The 15,502-nt window shown below is 45.1% G+C and overlaps 1 protein-coding gene across 3 annotated transcripts in view; it reads right to left on the bottom strand.

Annotated features, from left to right (window-relative positions):
- DHX32 (DEAH-box helicase 32 (putative)) overlaps positions 1 to 15,502 on the bottom strand; it is a 51,011-nt gene that overhangs the window by 19,208 nt on the left and 16,301 nt on the right. For all 3 annotated transcript variants that reach the window (XM_069566853.1, XM_069566854.1, XM_069566855.1), the window contains 2 exons: positions 14,068 to 14,570; positions 5,329 to 5,522 (listed from right to left, as the gene is read on the bottom strand). In XM_069566853.1, coding sequence (XP_069422954.1) covers positions 5,329 to 5,522; positions 14,068 to 14,349 — 476 coding nt within the window. In that variant the 5' untranslated portion in view covers positions 14,350 to 14,570. The remainder of the gene's footprint in view (positions 1 to 5,328; positions 5,523 to 14,067; positions 14,571 to 15,502) is intronic.

Here is a 15,502-nt window from a genome sequence, read left to right on the forward strand (position 1 = left end):
GTGTCCGACTCTTTGTGACCCCGTGGACTGCAACATGCCAGGCCTCCCTGTCCATCACCAACTCCTGGAGTTTACTCAAACTCATGTCCATTGAGTCAGTGATGCCATCCAGCCATCTCATCCTCTGTCGCCCCCTTCTCCTCCCAGCTTCAATCTTTCCCAGCATCAGGGTCTTTTACAAGGAGTCAGTTCTCTGTATCAGGTGGCCAAAGTATTGGAGTTTCAGCTTCAACATCAGTTCTTCCAATGTATATTGAAGACTGATTTCCTTTAGGATGGACTGGTTGGATCTCCCTGCAGTCCAAGGGACTCTCAAGGGTCTTCTCCAACACAAAAGCATCAATTCTTTGGCACTCAGCTTTCTTTATAGTCCAACTCTCATATCGTTACATGACTACTGGAAAAACCATAGCTTTGACTAGACGGACCTTTGTTGGCAAAGTAATGTCTCTGCTTTTTAATATGCTGTCGAGGTTGTATCCTTACACTGCAGTAAATCTGAGCTGTGGACCAACTACATACGGGATCCCATGAGTCTTCCTAGCAAACCATCAGATGTAGGGGTGGCCTTGGAGACTCTGACCCAGTCCTCAATTAATCCACTTCAGGGAAGAAAGAAAAAGGAGAAAACATTAAGTTTCTAGTGTGTGCCAGGCATTTTGCTGGTACGATAGTTCTCATTTAACCTTTAGAGTAAACCTTCAAGATAGACACTACTATCCCATTACTTGTAAAAGAGGAACCTGAGGTTCAGACAGGTTCAGTATCCTGCACATGGTCATAATGTAAGGGAGAGGGTCAACTTAAGCCTGAATATTACATCTCACGCCATCATCAAATTATAAAGATCACGCCCGTGGCCACCATGGATTCGTATAAAGCCCACGTTCCCCCTTTCTGCACCTCTATGGAATCGGACGTGTGCTTTCTGCCCTTCTCCTATACTTGTTCTCATTCTGTGTCTATCTTACCAAACAAGCAGTGATAAGTTGCTGATTATTCCTTTTCTCAAACTTAAGAAATAAAACATATTAAATACTACAGTACTATACTTCATGCAAAATAAAAACAGGGTTGCATCCAAAATCTAGCTGTCAGGTGTTGCGCTGAGATTAATTAGTCTGATACAGTGATATAAGTGCTACTGGTTCTTGTTTAACACAAGCTATTTTAGTCTATGCTACTTCCTTAACATCAGAAATGAAATCCCTATCCCCTTCTCAGCAAAACTCATCTAAGCACTGATCTGACAGGAAGAAATGCTCCTTCTCTGCCAGACAAAGTTATGTATGTGATAGAAAAATGTCCAGGCTTAATCAAAAAGGGAGAAGTTGTGATTTACCTAAACTACGAGACTCAGCAAGCTAGACCTGGCCTTTCGGATGATTGCAAGGAGATCCGACCAGTCCATCCTAAAGGAGATCAGTCCTGGGTGTTCACTGGAAGGACTGATGTTGAAGCTGAAACTCCAATATTTTGGCCACACGATGCGAAGAGCTGACTCATTTGAAAAGACCCTGATGTTGGGAAAGATTGAAGGCAGGAGGAGAAGGGGACGACAGAGGATGAGATGGTTGGATGGCATCACCAACTCAATGGACATGAGTTTGGGTAAACTCCGGGAGTTGGTGATGGACAGGGAGGCCTGGCGTGCTGTGGTTCATGGGGTCGTAAAGAGTCGGACATGACTGAGTGACTGAACTGAACTGAAGGGAATACTAAGGATCAATCCTAAAACTTCCCACACAAACCTCCAGCTTTCTATATAAAACAGAGACCTATTTCTTACCTTATATTAATAAGATCATGTGTACAGTACGTAAGAAAATGCTGTCCCTGATGACCATGTAAAAAGATGGATACATCTTGGAAATATCATTTATACCTTAAATTCTTAAGACTAAATTTCCGAAAGCTAAGAGCATAATTTAGGAAAGTTTAATTTTTAAGTTATATTTATTGAATTTGACCTTACAAATGTGAATAATTTTAAAAAAATCTGTGTTCTAGAGGGTTCTTATTTGAAATTTATGTATCACTTCCACAAGATATTGTGATATCTATTAATAGTTCAAAGACTATTTTAGGCATATGATATTCAGGTATCCACTGGTTTGAAAAAAGCCAGGAAAAAAGCTTAAAGAAAAACTACACTGTTCTATATAGAATCCAGAAAAATGGCAGTGGCATAAAGATTATATTTACTAACTGCCTATTATGTGCCCAACAGATTAGATGCCAAGGAAGTACAAAGAAAATGGAAAAGACAATGTCTAATACAGAATACTCCCATCCATGGTCAACAGTCACCCTTCAGCTCAGTTCAGTTCAGTCACCCTTAGAGCCTCTTATTTAAATAGCTTCTCAGTCTGAACTTATCAATAACTATGGTGAGCATGCGTCTTCCAGGCAATGAACGTGGCTGGAGTTTACCTCTTTAGTCACCCAGATCACTAACACGGGCACCATGCTCCCACGCACCAGGCATGCACAGCAGCTCCCTGAGTTCTCACAACAACCCCTGAGCACATGTGGCAACTACCGTGGCTCAGGGATGAGGAAGCGGAAGCAGAGAGGTGGGGCAAGGCAAGGCAACAGGTGCGCATCTCTGAAATCAGCAGAGACGCTCATTTCACAGCCACGTCACTGCTCTTCGGAGCACAGAGCAACAGGAAGAAAAGAAAGGATGACTTTCTTTTATCAACACAGGGCTTTCCACTAGCTCTGGCCCCTTTGCTTGCAGCTCAAACTCTGTGAGCAACAAATCAGAGTATCTGCTGACTCTGCACTGGCTGGGGCATGTCAGGATGGAAAGCGCAGCGTCCCAGCAACAAGCGTGCCCGGGAAGTGAAGAGGAAAGACAAGACGGCTGAGCAGCCCGGCAGATGCGGAAGCCACCAGAACCTGCTGCGGTCACTAGTTCCCCTCTGCCTTCTAAGGTGTGCTACGGGTCAGCTCCTCCACAGCTTCTGAAGGCTATTCTCTGCATTAAGAAAGGAAAGCTACATGCAGAAAGAGCTAAAAAAACTGTCAACAGAAACTGTAGTCCTGCCTTTGGCTGTAAGGATTGAATGCCTCAGTCCTACAGGATTTTCCCCGTAAAGCATGAAAGCCAAGTCCCTACCCATAACAGATGTTTAAAAGATGAGGTGTGGCTCTGACCTGCCCTGACAACATTACTGGGTTACTCCATAAGTGTTTCACCTCTGCTGCTGCTGCTGCTAAGTCACTTCAGTCGTGTCTGGCTCTGTGCGACCCTATAGACGGCAGCCCACCAGGCTCTGCCGTCCCTGGGATTCTCTAGGCAAGAACAATGGAGTGGGTTGCCATTTCCTCCTCCAATGCATGAAAGTGAAAAGTGAAAGTGAAGTCGCTCAGTTGTGTCCAACTCATAGTGACCCCATGGACTGCAGCCTACCAGGCTCCTTCATCCATGGGATTTTCCAGGCAAGAGTACTGGAGTGGGCTGCCATTGCATTCTCCGGTTTATCTCTATGCCTTTCTAATATATATATAAATACGTACTCTTGATCTATATTAGTAAGATAAAAACCCCAAAATATTTCATGTTAAAAGGGACCACATCCAAGAGTCCTTTTCATAAGGTTTTCAAAGTTGCTGCTGCTGCTGCTGCTGCTGCTGCTAAGTCGCTTTAGTTGTGTCCGACTCTGTGCGACCCCTGAGACGGTGGCCCACCAGGCTCCCTCGTCCCTGGGATTTGCCAGGCAAGAGTACTGGAGTGGGTTGCCATTGCCTTCTCCTCTAAAGCTGAGATGGCATTAAAGATAAAAACGTATCTATTAAATGTAAACTAGTCAGAACTGTCCTTTAATTAAAAGGATGACCACTTGAAAGGCCACTTTAAAATAGAAACGATGAAAAATGAATCTGCTGAGTGTGGGATCCTTCACCCTTTGAAGGGTGCATGTCCTGCCCAACTCCTCAACTTGTCTGTGAGTTCCCCAAAGCAGGGAGGTTTGTACGTTTACCAATTGTATAATAAACAGTTTATAAACACACACTAACACAATGACTTGGGGACATCATGGCGCTAGTAAGAGAAGGTTATGTATCTTCGAGAAGTGCAAGTCCCAGGGCTCTTGATGGAAAGGTCCCCTATGGTTTAACACCGGCCTGAGGATTGATGTCTTCTACTTTTGAAGGTAAACGTTTGCGGGAAAGCAGCTTACTGCAAACCAAGTGAGTTCTACAGGCATTCTGGGAGTGATAAGCACTCTACCAGGGTCCACAGCAGCTGGCGGGGACCAGCGCTAGTCTTCCTTCCCATCATCAAGGGTGCTGCATACCCTCCACGGGACCAGTACGTCAGGCGCTGGGGGTACAAGTGAGCAGAGACCAGCCCTGCCCACGGTCCTCTGCCAGGCTGTGCAATGCCAGGGGATGCCGCAGCATCGCAGCATCCCTGCCAGGCCAGCAGAGGGCGTTCCCAGGGGTGTGCCCTGGCGTGCTGCTGTGCCCACAACAGAGTGAGAGACGGGCAGACACACTGCTCCCAAGACCCGTGTCTCAGCCCCCGTGCGGGCGGGCAGTGCCTGGGGCAGCTGAGGCCCTTGGGACGCCTCATCTTTCCACGAGGGCTGCAATGGAAACTGCCTGAGAAACTGGCCCAGAGCAGGGTTTTTTTTCCACTTTTCTTTTTCCCTCTAAACTCTTGGAACCTGCTGTGTAAAGGAAATCTCACAGTGAAGCTAAAGACAGATAAAAGGATTTTTTCTCCTCCTCACAACTTGTGGGAGCTACTGACAAGGGTCCCTGGAATCCGGAAGCACCTGAAAAGCAGAGTTGTGAAAACATTGACCCACACCGCCACCATGAAGGGCTGATATGGCATTTTACAGACTCCAGCAGAGAGCTTTCTAATTTACATTAAGGGAGGATTGAGGAAGTCTTCACAGAGCGGGTGACCTCTGCACAGGGCCGTTCATGAAATCAGCCCGGCCTGGAAGAGGCACGGACACTCCAGGTGGACGGAAGACGGTATCGAGGCCCGTGGACTCGGAGAACCACGTGTCACTGTGGCTGGCACTGGGCAGCTCCTACAGACCCACCAGAGCTGGAGCTCCAGAAGTTCTCTGCGGCCAGCCAAGACAAGTCAGAGCTTTTTGCTGAGGACTGTGGGGACATACGGAAGAAGTTTACAGACAGGGGATCTCTGATGGTGTCAGGCTGGTGACAGAGAGACGAGTTACTGTTATACAAGTTACAGGGGCTTAAAGCAGAGAACGCAAAGAACACGCTCTTCTGGGACTGCAGAAGACGAGCCAGGAGCCGCCCCAGGCACAGCACGAGGAAGCCCCCCACACTAACCTCAGGATGGTTTCACTGGTACAGCAGTTCTCAAAAGGAATCACGTAGCCGACTTCATGACCAATGTTAACATCCATCTCGTCTGCCACGCGGAGGGCGAGCTGGACCGCCGTGGGCTTGTGGACCTGTGTGCACACCACGCCCCCGTGCTGGTAGTGGATGGAAAGGCAGTACTCAGCACACCACTGTGGAACCTTCAACGGGACAAATGAGACAGGGTCAGCCCCAGGAGCACAACAACAAAACACAAGGGTTTGTCTCATACGGGATTTTTCCTTCCAACCTGTATTTGCACATCGAGTTATTACTAGAAAATAAAGTTAGGAATAAACAGCAGTTAGCACGGACTGTGAAAGTTAGACCCTCAGATGAAAAAAGGAAAATTAAAAAAGATAAAAGGCAAAGTAAAAAAAATTTTTGTTAACCTCAGCTGTTACGAAAAGACTAATATATTTAAGATTATTACTTTCTTTCTGGTTAAAAGAAAGCACCATCAAAGATACGGCTTTTGGTACCAACTCTAATGCTTTAAGCAATGTAAATATTAAATATCATTTAGAAGAAAAATAGTCGTTCAAAATTATAACATTTACATTTAAATCTAAATGATCATAACAAAATAACCAGATAAGCCTACTTTAACTTTCCCTGGCAATAAAACCTAAAATACACTGGCATTTATCAACTAAATATGATGAAAAATGAGCTCAGTGAGATAACCAACCAATCTTTTCAGATTTAGAAAGAGTCAGTTATAAGATTGCCAAGTTATTTCTTTTCAAATCCTTGTACGAAAATGTATAATAGTTCAATTAATTCTATCGAGTTTATCTCTGTAAGAATTATTATAGTAGAAAGCACTAATTCATTTGCATGTGCAATCTTTCTAAAAATTTTCTTCTACGTATTACAAATTTAGAACAGTATACGTATATATGAACCTATATCTCACACACATGTATGTGTGTGCAGCCGTCTTGGGCACTGTCAGTAAGTTATACTTTGTTACATGTATTTTTAAAATAAATCATTCTGAGTGCTTTTTAACAGATTCAAGGTATTTAAGAGTTTTGACATTTTAAATTATCTTCAGATTTGCTATTTACTGGGGCTTCCCTGGTGGCTCAGAGGGTAAAGCGTCTGGCTACAATGCGGGAGACCTGGGTTCAATACCTGCGTTTGATCCCTGGGTCGGGAAGATCCCCTGGAGAAGGAAAAGGCAACCCACTCCAGTACTCTTGCCTGGAAAATCCCATGGACAGAAAAGCCTGGTAGGCTACAGTCCATAGGGTCGCAAAGAGTCGGACACGACTGAGCAACTTCACTTGCTATTTACTAGACCCACTGTGAGATTCCTAGATTTTACTACTCACTATAACTTGAAAAATAAACATGACTTATCGGAAATCAAGTAACTGCAAAATGAATCAAGTAACCTGCAGATTCCTGATGACTGAAAGTGTAAATGCAGTTCCTCTATTTTAAGACAGGTGTCAGCCTTGTCAACAGGCTGAAAACTAATCAGCAATCATTTACTCAATACCAGCTTTGTCTAACTCTTTGTGACTGTATAGTCCATGGCATTCTCCAGGGCAGAATACTGGAGTGGGTAGCCTTTCCCTTCTCCAGGGGATCTTCCCAACCCAGGGATCACACCCAGGTCTGCCACATTGCAGGTGGATACTTTATCAGCTGGGCCACCAGGAAAGCCCAAGAATACTGGAGTGGGTAGCCTATCCCTTCTCCAGCGGATCTTCCCGACCCAGGAATCGAACTGGGGTCTTCTGCATTGCAGGTGGATTTTTAACCAACTGAGCTACAAGGGAAGCACTTGTTCCACGAAAGATGAGACATTTAACACACTACCTTCAGCAGAGCTGGAATCAAGGCACACCACAGGAATGGACAAGGCACTCAAGTGGACTCAAGTCAGGAGTTCTAGACTTGACCTGCCACTAGCTTCTGATTTGTAAATATAGATTTTACAAGCTTCCACTCCCTTTCCTGTAAAACGAGGTAAATGGTTGAGAGTCACCCCTCAACGTCTGAGCTCCTGTGCCATTTTCTCCACTGGTGCTGGAGATTTCCATTTACTCCTATACACAAATTCTGCAAGACTAGACTATGACAGGATGCTTGCCATGCCGTAAACATCATACAGGCCTGGCCGTGCAATAAATATAAACCAACCAACGGTCCTCACTGTCCTTTATGCCTCCCCCTCAGTAGAGCAAATTATTTCATCTACGAGGCAAAGAATATCATTCAGAAATGGGACAGCTCTTCTAACCATCAGTTAAAATAGCCAGCAGAAAGGCTGGAGACACACGTGTTGGGCTTACTGTGGGGACTACTCTGCTGACGCAGCCAAGCTGAGAGTTTGGGCCCAAATTACAACTGCAAAGCTCCTCTCCGGGCAGCTCTGACTGCAGACCATGTACCGCCGCTTTCGGCAACGATCACACACGGATGACAGCAGTGATGCAAACACAAACTGAAAGGCTCGTCTCTCAACAAAGAGGAGAGACACGTGAGATCGCCTCTCCCGATTATTATGACTTCCGAGCTTTGGCAGACCTTCCGAATCACTCTAAGCAAGCAAAGGTGCCCCGGGAAGTCTGGGGCCGTGGCAGACTCCTGAGTCTCAGCTGAAAGAAATGACGGTTTGGCAAGTGCTGGAAGTGTGAGCATTTCCTAACCTCAGGGATTTCAGGCACTGGGATTTCGGCTTCACAGGCACTCTTGCATTCTTGGCGCTCATAACAAATAGCATACCATGCGGGGCCCCGATTCTGAATCTCCTCCAGGAGTGACGGCTTCTCCGCCCCGACAGTCCCTCCCCTCCTCACGGGTAGCATGTGTGCCTCTCGGAGATTCTGTGTTGCTCTCCAGTTTCTCTTTGGAAGATGTCCTTCCCCTCCCCTCCCCTCTGGCATCGCGAATATACTTTAGTTCTTAGTGAAAGTTGCGCAACTTTACAACCATCTTGGTAACAAACAAGGTAGGAAACTGTTCTTTTATAACTGAAAAAAAAAAAACCCCAACAACCAAAACCAACCTATTCACAAATTTACCTGGGAGTTCTGGCAATAGACATCACTCACATTTATGTATGTGGTCTAGAATTTTTCCCTCCTAGAAAAATACCAGGACTTCAAATATTTTCATTCTGAACTCACCTAACGATTTTTTCACATTCTCTCGATCCAGTTAATTTTTTTTAACCTTTGGAGTGGCATGCGGGATCTTCCTCTCCCGGCCAGGGATTAAACCGGTGCCCCCTGCAGAGGAGGCGTGAAGTCTTAACCACTGGACGGCCAGGGAAGCCCCCTCAACCTAGCTTTAAAGGCATTTTCTAGGCTGTGTGATGGGCCCACGTGGTAAAGCCTGCCTCGACCCGCTCTGGGTACACAATCAAGGCTGGAGTGGAGCGGGCCCTTGGCTCGTATCCCCTCCCTGCAAGCAGGTCGCAGGACCCTAGCCAGTCTGCCGCTACAAGAGCAGGTAAGGGAGTCCTCCAAGAACCCAGAGTCTAACCTAGATCATGGCTTCACCGTCTGGGCTCCGCAACTGGAGTTCTCCAAGTTGCACCAATTTGGAAAATGAAGCAGCCAAGACTCTCCATCCCTCACCCCGGGTGACAGGCACGAGGCTGGCTGCTGGGCTCCGGGAAGCGGCGGCCGGCCTTCTAGCTGGGCTCATCCGGATCCGAACCAGGAGGACAGCCGCCTGAGTCACGCTGGTGTGGTACCTCCTGCCCCTCCAGCCACGACGAGAGACTATGCCCCTCTTCTGGTGGATACATGAGTAAAGGACATGAGACAAAAGGGATCCAGGAGGCCCAGCACCACTACAATTAAACGCATTCTAGTCCCAAGGCCCCAAGCCCTCCTTGAGTACCTCTGGTCTGCCCCGGGTGGCTAGGTCCTCTTCTGGGCCACCCAGGGTACAGCTGTGCTGAGGTCCCAGTCACTCACTTTCATTTAAGCACCAGAGTCACGGAACCCAAAGTCAAAAGGAACCGTGTTATCGTTGTTCAGTTGCTAAGTTGTCTCACGACTCTTTGTGACCCTGTGGACTGTAGCCCGCCAGATACCTCTGTAGTATATTCAAAAGCAGAGACATTACTTTGCCGACTAAGGTCCGTCTAGTCAAGGCTATGGTTTTTCCTGTGGTCATGTGTGGATTGAGAGTTGGACTGTGAAGAAGGCTGAGCGCCAAAGAATTGATGCTTTTGAACTGTGGTGTTGGAGAAGACTCTTGAGAGTCCCTTGGACTGCAAGGAGATCCAACCAGTCCATTCTGAAGGAGATCAACCCTGGGATTTCTTTGGAAGGAATGATGCTAAAGCTGAAGCTCTGGTACTTTGGCCACCTCATGCGAAGAGCTGACTCATTGGAAAAGACTCTGATGCTGGGAGGGATTGGGGGCAGGAGGAGAAGGGGATGACCGAGGATGAGATGGCTGGATGGCATCACGGACTCGATGGACGTGAGTCTGAGTGAACTCCAGGAGATGGTGATGGACAGGGAGGCCTGGCATGCTGCGATTCATGGGGTCGCAAAGAGTTGGACACGACTGAGCGACTGAACTGAACTGACTGATGATGGAATTCTCCAGGCAAGAATACTGCCGAAGTTGCCATTTCCTCCTCCAGGAGGATCTTCCCGACCCAGGGATCAAACCCGTGTCTCCTGCATTGCAGGCACCACTGAGCCTCTGGGGGAGCCTGAAAGGAATTTTAAGGACCAGCAGTTCACCCCAAGGCATGAATCGCTACAACAACATTCCTGCAAGCTGCCTAACCTGCACACACGAACCAGGAGGTCAGAACACACTCCTGAGAGAGGGTCCCCTTCTGGAATAAGTGTCACACATCCCTGGATACCATGATCTGTACATCTTGCGTGAACACAGCTAGACTCTGCCAGCAGAAAACGGGGGTAAGTTACAGGTGTCAAAAGGTGAAGTTGTTACAAGTGAACACATTCTATAGTATCCAGCATCTTAATTTAGGCTAAATCTCAGTTATGTCCTGCTTATTCAGCTCATTAACTCATCCATGTCATGGGAAATTTCAGGACAAGTAAAATAAGACAGCTCCAAAAATATTTCACTCTCTTTCAGGCTTCTTCATAAACTTGCTCCCAAAAAAAGGTAATAAGAAAGGCTCTCTAAATGCATGAAACATTGTCCTCTTTTCCAGAGAGCAGTCACTAAATAGCCTTCCATCCCACCTGCACCGAAGAGAGATGGAATTTTTAAGATCCAGCACAACACCCATGGTCCTCTTTGAAAGGCTTGAGGCTAAAGTCAGACTTTTCTTTGAAAGGTTTAAAATGCTAAGGAAAAAGAAAATAGTCTTGGAAGCTCTTTAAAAAAAAAAAAATAACCAAGTTGTTTCCATAATTAAGAAGACAACCAATGCTTTCATTATCTAAATTGGTTTAGAAGAGGCCCACAGTCTCATTTGAGTACTACTTTTGATTTCTCCCACTCTGAAGATACATACTGCCTTCACACTTAATAGAAACCAGCATGACTTATTATAATGATCAAGAAGTTAAAGATGGCAAGAGAAACCACTGCTAGGTAGTAACACATCACAGGATAACAATTCTTGCCCTTTAAAAACACACATTCTAAAAGAAAACTCAAGTATGTATTAAATTTTCCTTTAAATGACCGTGTAGGTTAGCAGTTCTGAAACTAAATTTCGGGTGTTATAAGACTGAACGAGCAATCGTGAATAAGCAGCGCTCAGTTTCTCACAGTCAGAGAAGCAAGTTACAAGCATGGAAACGGGAAAGGCTCGGACGAGTGCAGGACAGCTGAACTGGAATCAGAACCACCAGTAGAACCCAGGGTTTTTAAGAAGAGAGAGACAGAAATACAGATAAAACGGAAGTATGGAAAGGGAAAGAAATACAGAGAAGTAAAGAGAAACAGAAAGAGAGAAGTCGAAAGAGCTAGAGAGAAAGAGAAACAGCTTCGGAGCTAGAAAGACAGAGGTGTGAGCACACACATCTCACATGTTAGTTTCCTCACCCTGCTCACGGAGCGGGCCTGAGAGCAATGATAAGCCAACAGCATCCCACTGCCGACACATCTTGGGCTTCCCTTCCGGTTCAGCTGGTAAAGAATCTGCCTGCAATGCGGGAGATGTGGGCTCAAAAGATCCCCTGGAGAAGGGAAAGGCTACCCACACCAGTATTCTGGCTGGAGAAATTCCATGGGCTGTATAGCCCATGGGATTGCAGAGAGATACGACTGAGTGACTTTCACTTCACTTCACTAGGTTTTTAAATCTAATTCTCCACTAAAAGGAACCACCAGGGCTCTTAGAGGAAAATGGCTTTTTGTAAGACTGGAACAAGGAACATACTAGATGAGCCTGTAACACCTTGGGCTGCAAAGCAGAGACATGCTCAGAGAATGATGTCAAAAGGACACAGAAGTCATCTCAAATGTGGCCCGTGTTCCACATTAGGAACAACCTGAGCAACAAAGTAAATGGGCTTTGTAATGAACCCACAGAATAAGAACTCATGAGTCCACCCTGACATAAATAAATGAATCAATAATGAAGGCTAAAGAGCTCAGTTTTACAGAAGAATTCCAAACGTTAAAGGTAGGAGGAATCTTGGAATTAGAACAATCACCGTTTGGTTACTACCGTGTAAGGATGTCGAAGGTAAGAATCACGCCAGGATGCTGAAGCTGGCAGGTGGATGTGTGATGAGAAGCAGACTGGACACGGTCTCCTAGCATCTCCCCAAATATTTTAAATGATAGGGGGAAAATCATAACCTTACAAAAGATATCAAGACAGTCACCACCTTGTCAAGTTACCAGATTTAACGTCATTGCTACTGCTGCTGCTAAGTCGCTTCAGTCGTGTCCGACTCTGTGCGACCCCACAGACGGCAGCCCGCCAGGCTCCCCTGTCCCATGGGAAAACTCTTCTGTCCCCTGCTGTGAGGTCCTGAGGAAGACACACAGCTCTTCTGTGCTCTTCCCGCCACAAATGCAGAACTGGAGTCTAACCCAAAGGCAACACCAGACAGATCCAAACTGAGGGATGTTGTGCAAAACACCTACTACCTTGTACTTGGCAAAAATGTCGTGGTTGCGAAGGACAAGGAAGGACTGAGCAGCTGCTTCAGATCAAAGGTGATGAAGCAGAAAGGACAAGGAGATGCAGTGTAACCGAGGGTTGGATTCTGAACTAGAATTTTTTTTTAAATTACAAAGGAACTTAGTGGAAAAACTGATGAAATCTGAATATTACAAGTTAGATTTTGGTAATTATATTGTGGCTAGCCCTGTTTTTAGTAGGTACTGCTGAAGCATTTGGAAGTAAAGGATATGATATTGTCAACTTACTCTTAAAAGGCTCAGAATAAAATCATGTGTGTGTGTGTAGAGACAGGACGATGAAGCAAATCTGGTAAAATGTCAACTGTGGTGGAATCTGAGTAAACTGTATGTGGAAAAATCTTTGGACTATTTTGCAACTTTGCATAAGTCTAAAATTATTGCAAAATTAAAACTCTAAATCATTTTTTTAATTGCCACTTGTTCACAGAAACCAGGAAAGTTACACTCCTTCTGTGTTAATCATTAGCTTCCTAAGACAAACTGAAATCATTCATTGCAGCAACAACTCATCATAATAAAGGGAAAATTATAATACACCTTTGATATTGGCGGTTACAAACTCAATTAAAGGGGAAAAAAACCACCTGTGATTCATTTCACCTCTCTTCAAGCTCCATTTAGGACAAGGCAGGCTCAGAGGTAGTAAAACCTTGAAACAGCACAGTGTAAAGAGTTCTTAGAATGCCAAGACAGTCATGTGACATTCATTAGACAAATGATCACATCCCTCTGGGCCAGAGTTTCATCATCTGGAAAATGAAGGGGCTCTATCAGATTATTTCTACTCTAATTTGTACATCATGAAAATCTGTAAATTCCTTTCATAATAAAAATACTTATTGCTTGCTTTACAAAATATAGATCTCACTCAAACCTCGAGTTCAAATATAACAACAACAAACTGGCCAACAAGTTGTCACTAGCTTTCTGTGCCAATTGTTTCCTCCTCTTTCCTTCATCCCAGGCAAGAATACTGGAGCGGGTTACCTTTTCCTCCTCTGGAGGATCTTCCTGGCTCAGGGATTGAACCTGTGTCTCCTGCCTAGGCAGGGGGATTCTTTACCACTGAGCCACCAGGGAAGCCCTCTGTTATTTCTCAGAGTTTGGAAAACAAAGATTGCCTTGTGTTTTTAACTTTCCGTAGCTTGACCAATGTCACCAACAAGCGTATCCGTGCATTCTGAGTATCAGACTGCTAGACATGTAAACACGGCAGTTAATTCCAAAACTTACTGTGGGCCAGTAACATCTTTTAAAATACAATATGCATGACAGAATACTTTTTTTTACAACAAAATAATTTGAATAGATTCTTCTACTAAAGAAAGTTCAGTGGTACAATAAACACGATTAATATCCTCATAAGTATTAACTTTTATTCAGCCGGCTTTCATAAAGGAAATCAGGTTAAGTAACTTATCTGAGGAACCTGAATTGCTAAGATTCCTTTCTGTTTCGTCTTTCAGTTTGGACAATATCATTCTTACAACAGGACACTAGGCTGTGATGCTATAATTATTTCAGCACTAAAAAAGTACAATGTACAGAGCTAACTGGTTTTTTGCACGGGCTACTCACCTGAGAGCTCTTGCCACACTTAGCGTCCCCCGAAACGATCACAACTTGACTCTGAAGCAGCTTCTCCATAAAGGAGTATTTTTCCTTCCATATTGGAAGGTCTTCTCTTTCTTTCAGAAGTTTATAGTAACGTGATGAATACGGCAAGCCATCGAAAGGGTTAAGTTCCAAATCCTCACACGCCAGAACTCCCTCCTCATCCCCGTCACTGGAATCCAGGGACTCGGGGAAATAGCGTTTTTCAGAGGAGGAGTTAGGACATTCCAGGGTTGCTGCTTCCATCTTGTCCAAGGGAGCTTAAGCCGCCGGCATTCTCCTGCAACAACCCACTGCAAACAGAGCCGTCTCCGTACACAAACTCAGACGTCCCAACCTGCGGGACTGCAGGTCAAGGCCCTAGCCAGCTGAATTCCTCCGGTCTGCATCTGCTCTCTGCGGCGTTGGCTGCTGTGCTCCAGCACTCCTCTGCGCATTCAGGGATGGTCGATAAAGCTAGACGCAAACTAAACAAGAAGGAAAGTCAGGTACACAGACATACGAGGTGCTCAGAAGAAAAAGCAATAGGCATTCCAAAACAAAAGCCTGATTTTTTCTGTTAACGGGTTACTGTCTGGCATTTCTGCTGCCTGTTTAAAAGGCCAGTAATAATGCAGACTCGCTCTTCAGGTCTGGTTGGTTGCCGTTTCTCCCTGGCCAGTTTGAGCACGAGCCTACCCGGGACCTGATTCTCCCTGCTGACCCCTGTCCCAGGTCCCGGCATCTTGATTGACAGCGGAATCGGGAGCAACAGGCGGACATTGTGAGTGTGAGGCTCCATCACGTGGTCACTAATCCCACCACAAAGGAGACGGCAGACCCTCTAACTGTTGAGGGCCTGGCGAGTGTTCCCCCACACTGGCTTCAGAAACTCCACTATTAATTTATTTAGTTTAAAAGAGTATTAAATTTTCTTTTTCATTTTACATTTGCCTGTGCTAATTTACAAAGCCAAGTGAGTGAATTTATTATATTTTCCCATCTGAGGCTATGCTAGCTTTGGTTAATGAGGTCTTTTATTTGTTTAACTACATCAGAAATCTCAAGCATATTTCTTGAGATCCCTGGGTCTTAAGCCCAACATGTTAGATTTAAGAGGCAACAAATTACAACACTTAATTTAAATGAAGAAGAGAAAAACTGCCTAAGAAAGGGTAAAATTTACACTAGGAATAGTTTGTATGTGTCAGGGAAGGGATCCTTCCTTTTCCAATCACTGGTGGTTTTTAAAAAATTCAATCAGTAGTGCTGGAAATAAGCACCTTTTCACATTAACCAAGGGGAAACTAAAAGGAAAGAAAAACTCAAGTAAAAAAGAATGCAGAATAAAATATCTTTCATGGTATCTTGTCACTCAGATCACTCTTTTTATGGCACCTCATTTATCAGAATTATTGCT

This window comes from Ovis canadensis, chromosome 22 (genome assembly GCF_042477335.2).
Source record: "Ovis canadensis isolate MfBH-ARS-UI-01 breed Bighorn chromosome 22, ARS-UI_OviCan_v2, whole genome shotgun sequence".
Lineage (NCBI taxonomy): Eukaryota > Metazoa > Chordata > Mammalia > Artiodactyla > Bovidae > Ovis > Ovis canadensis.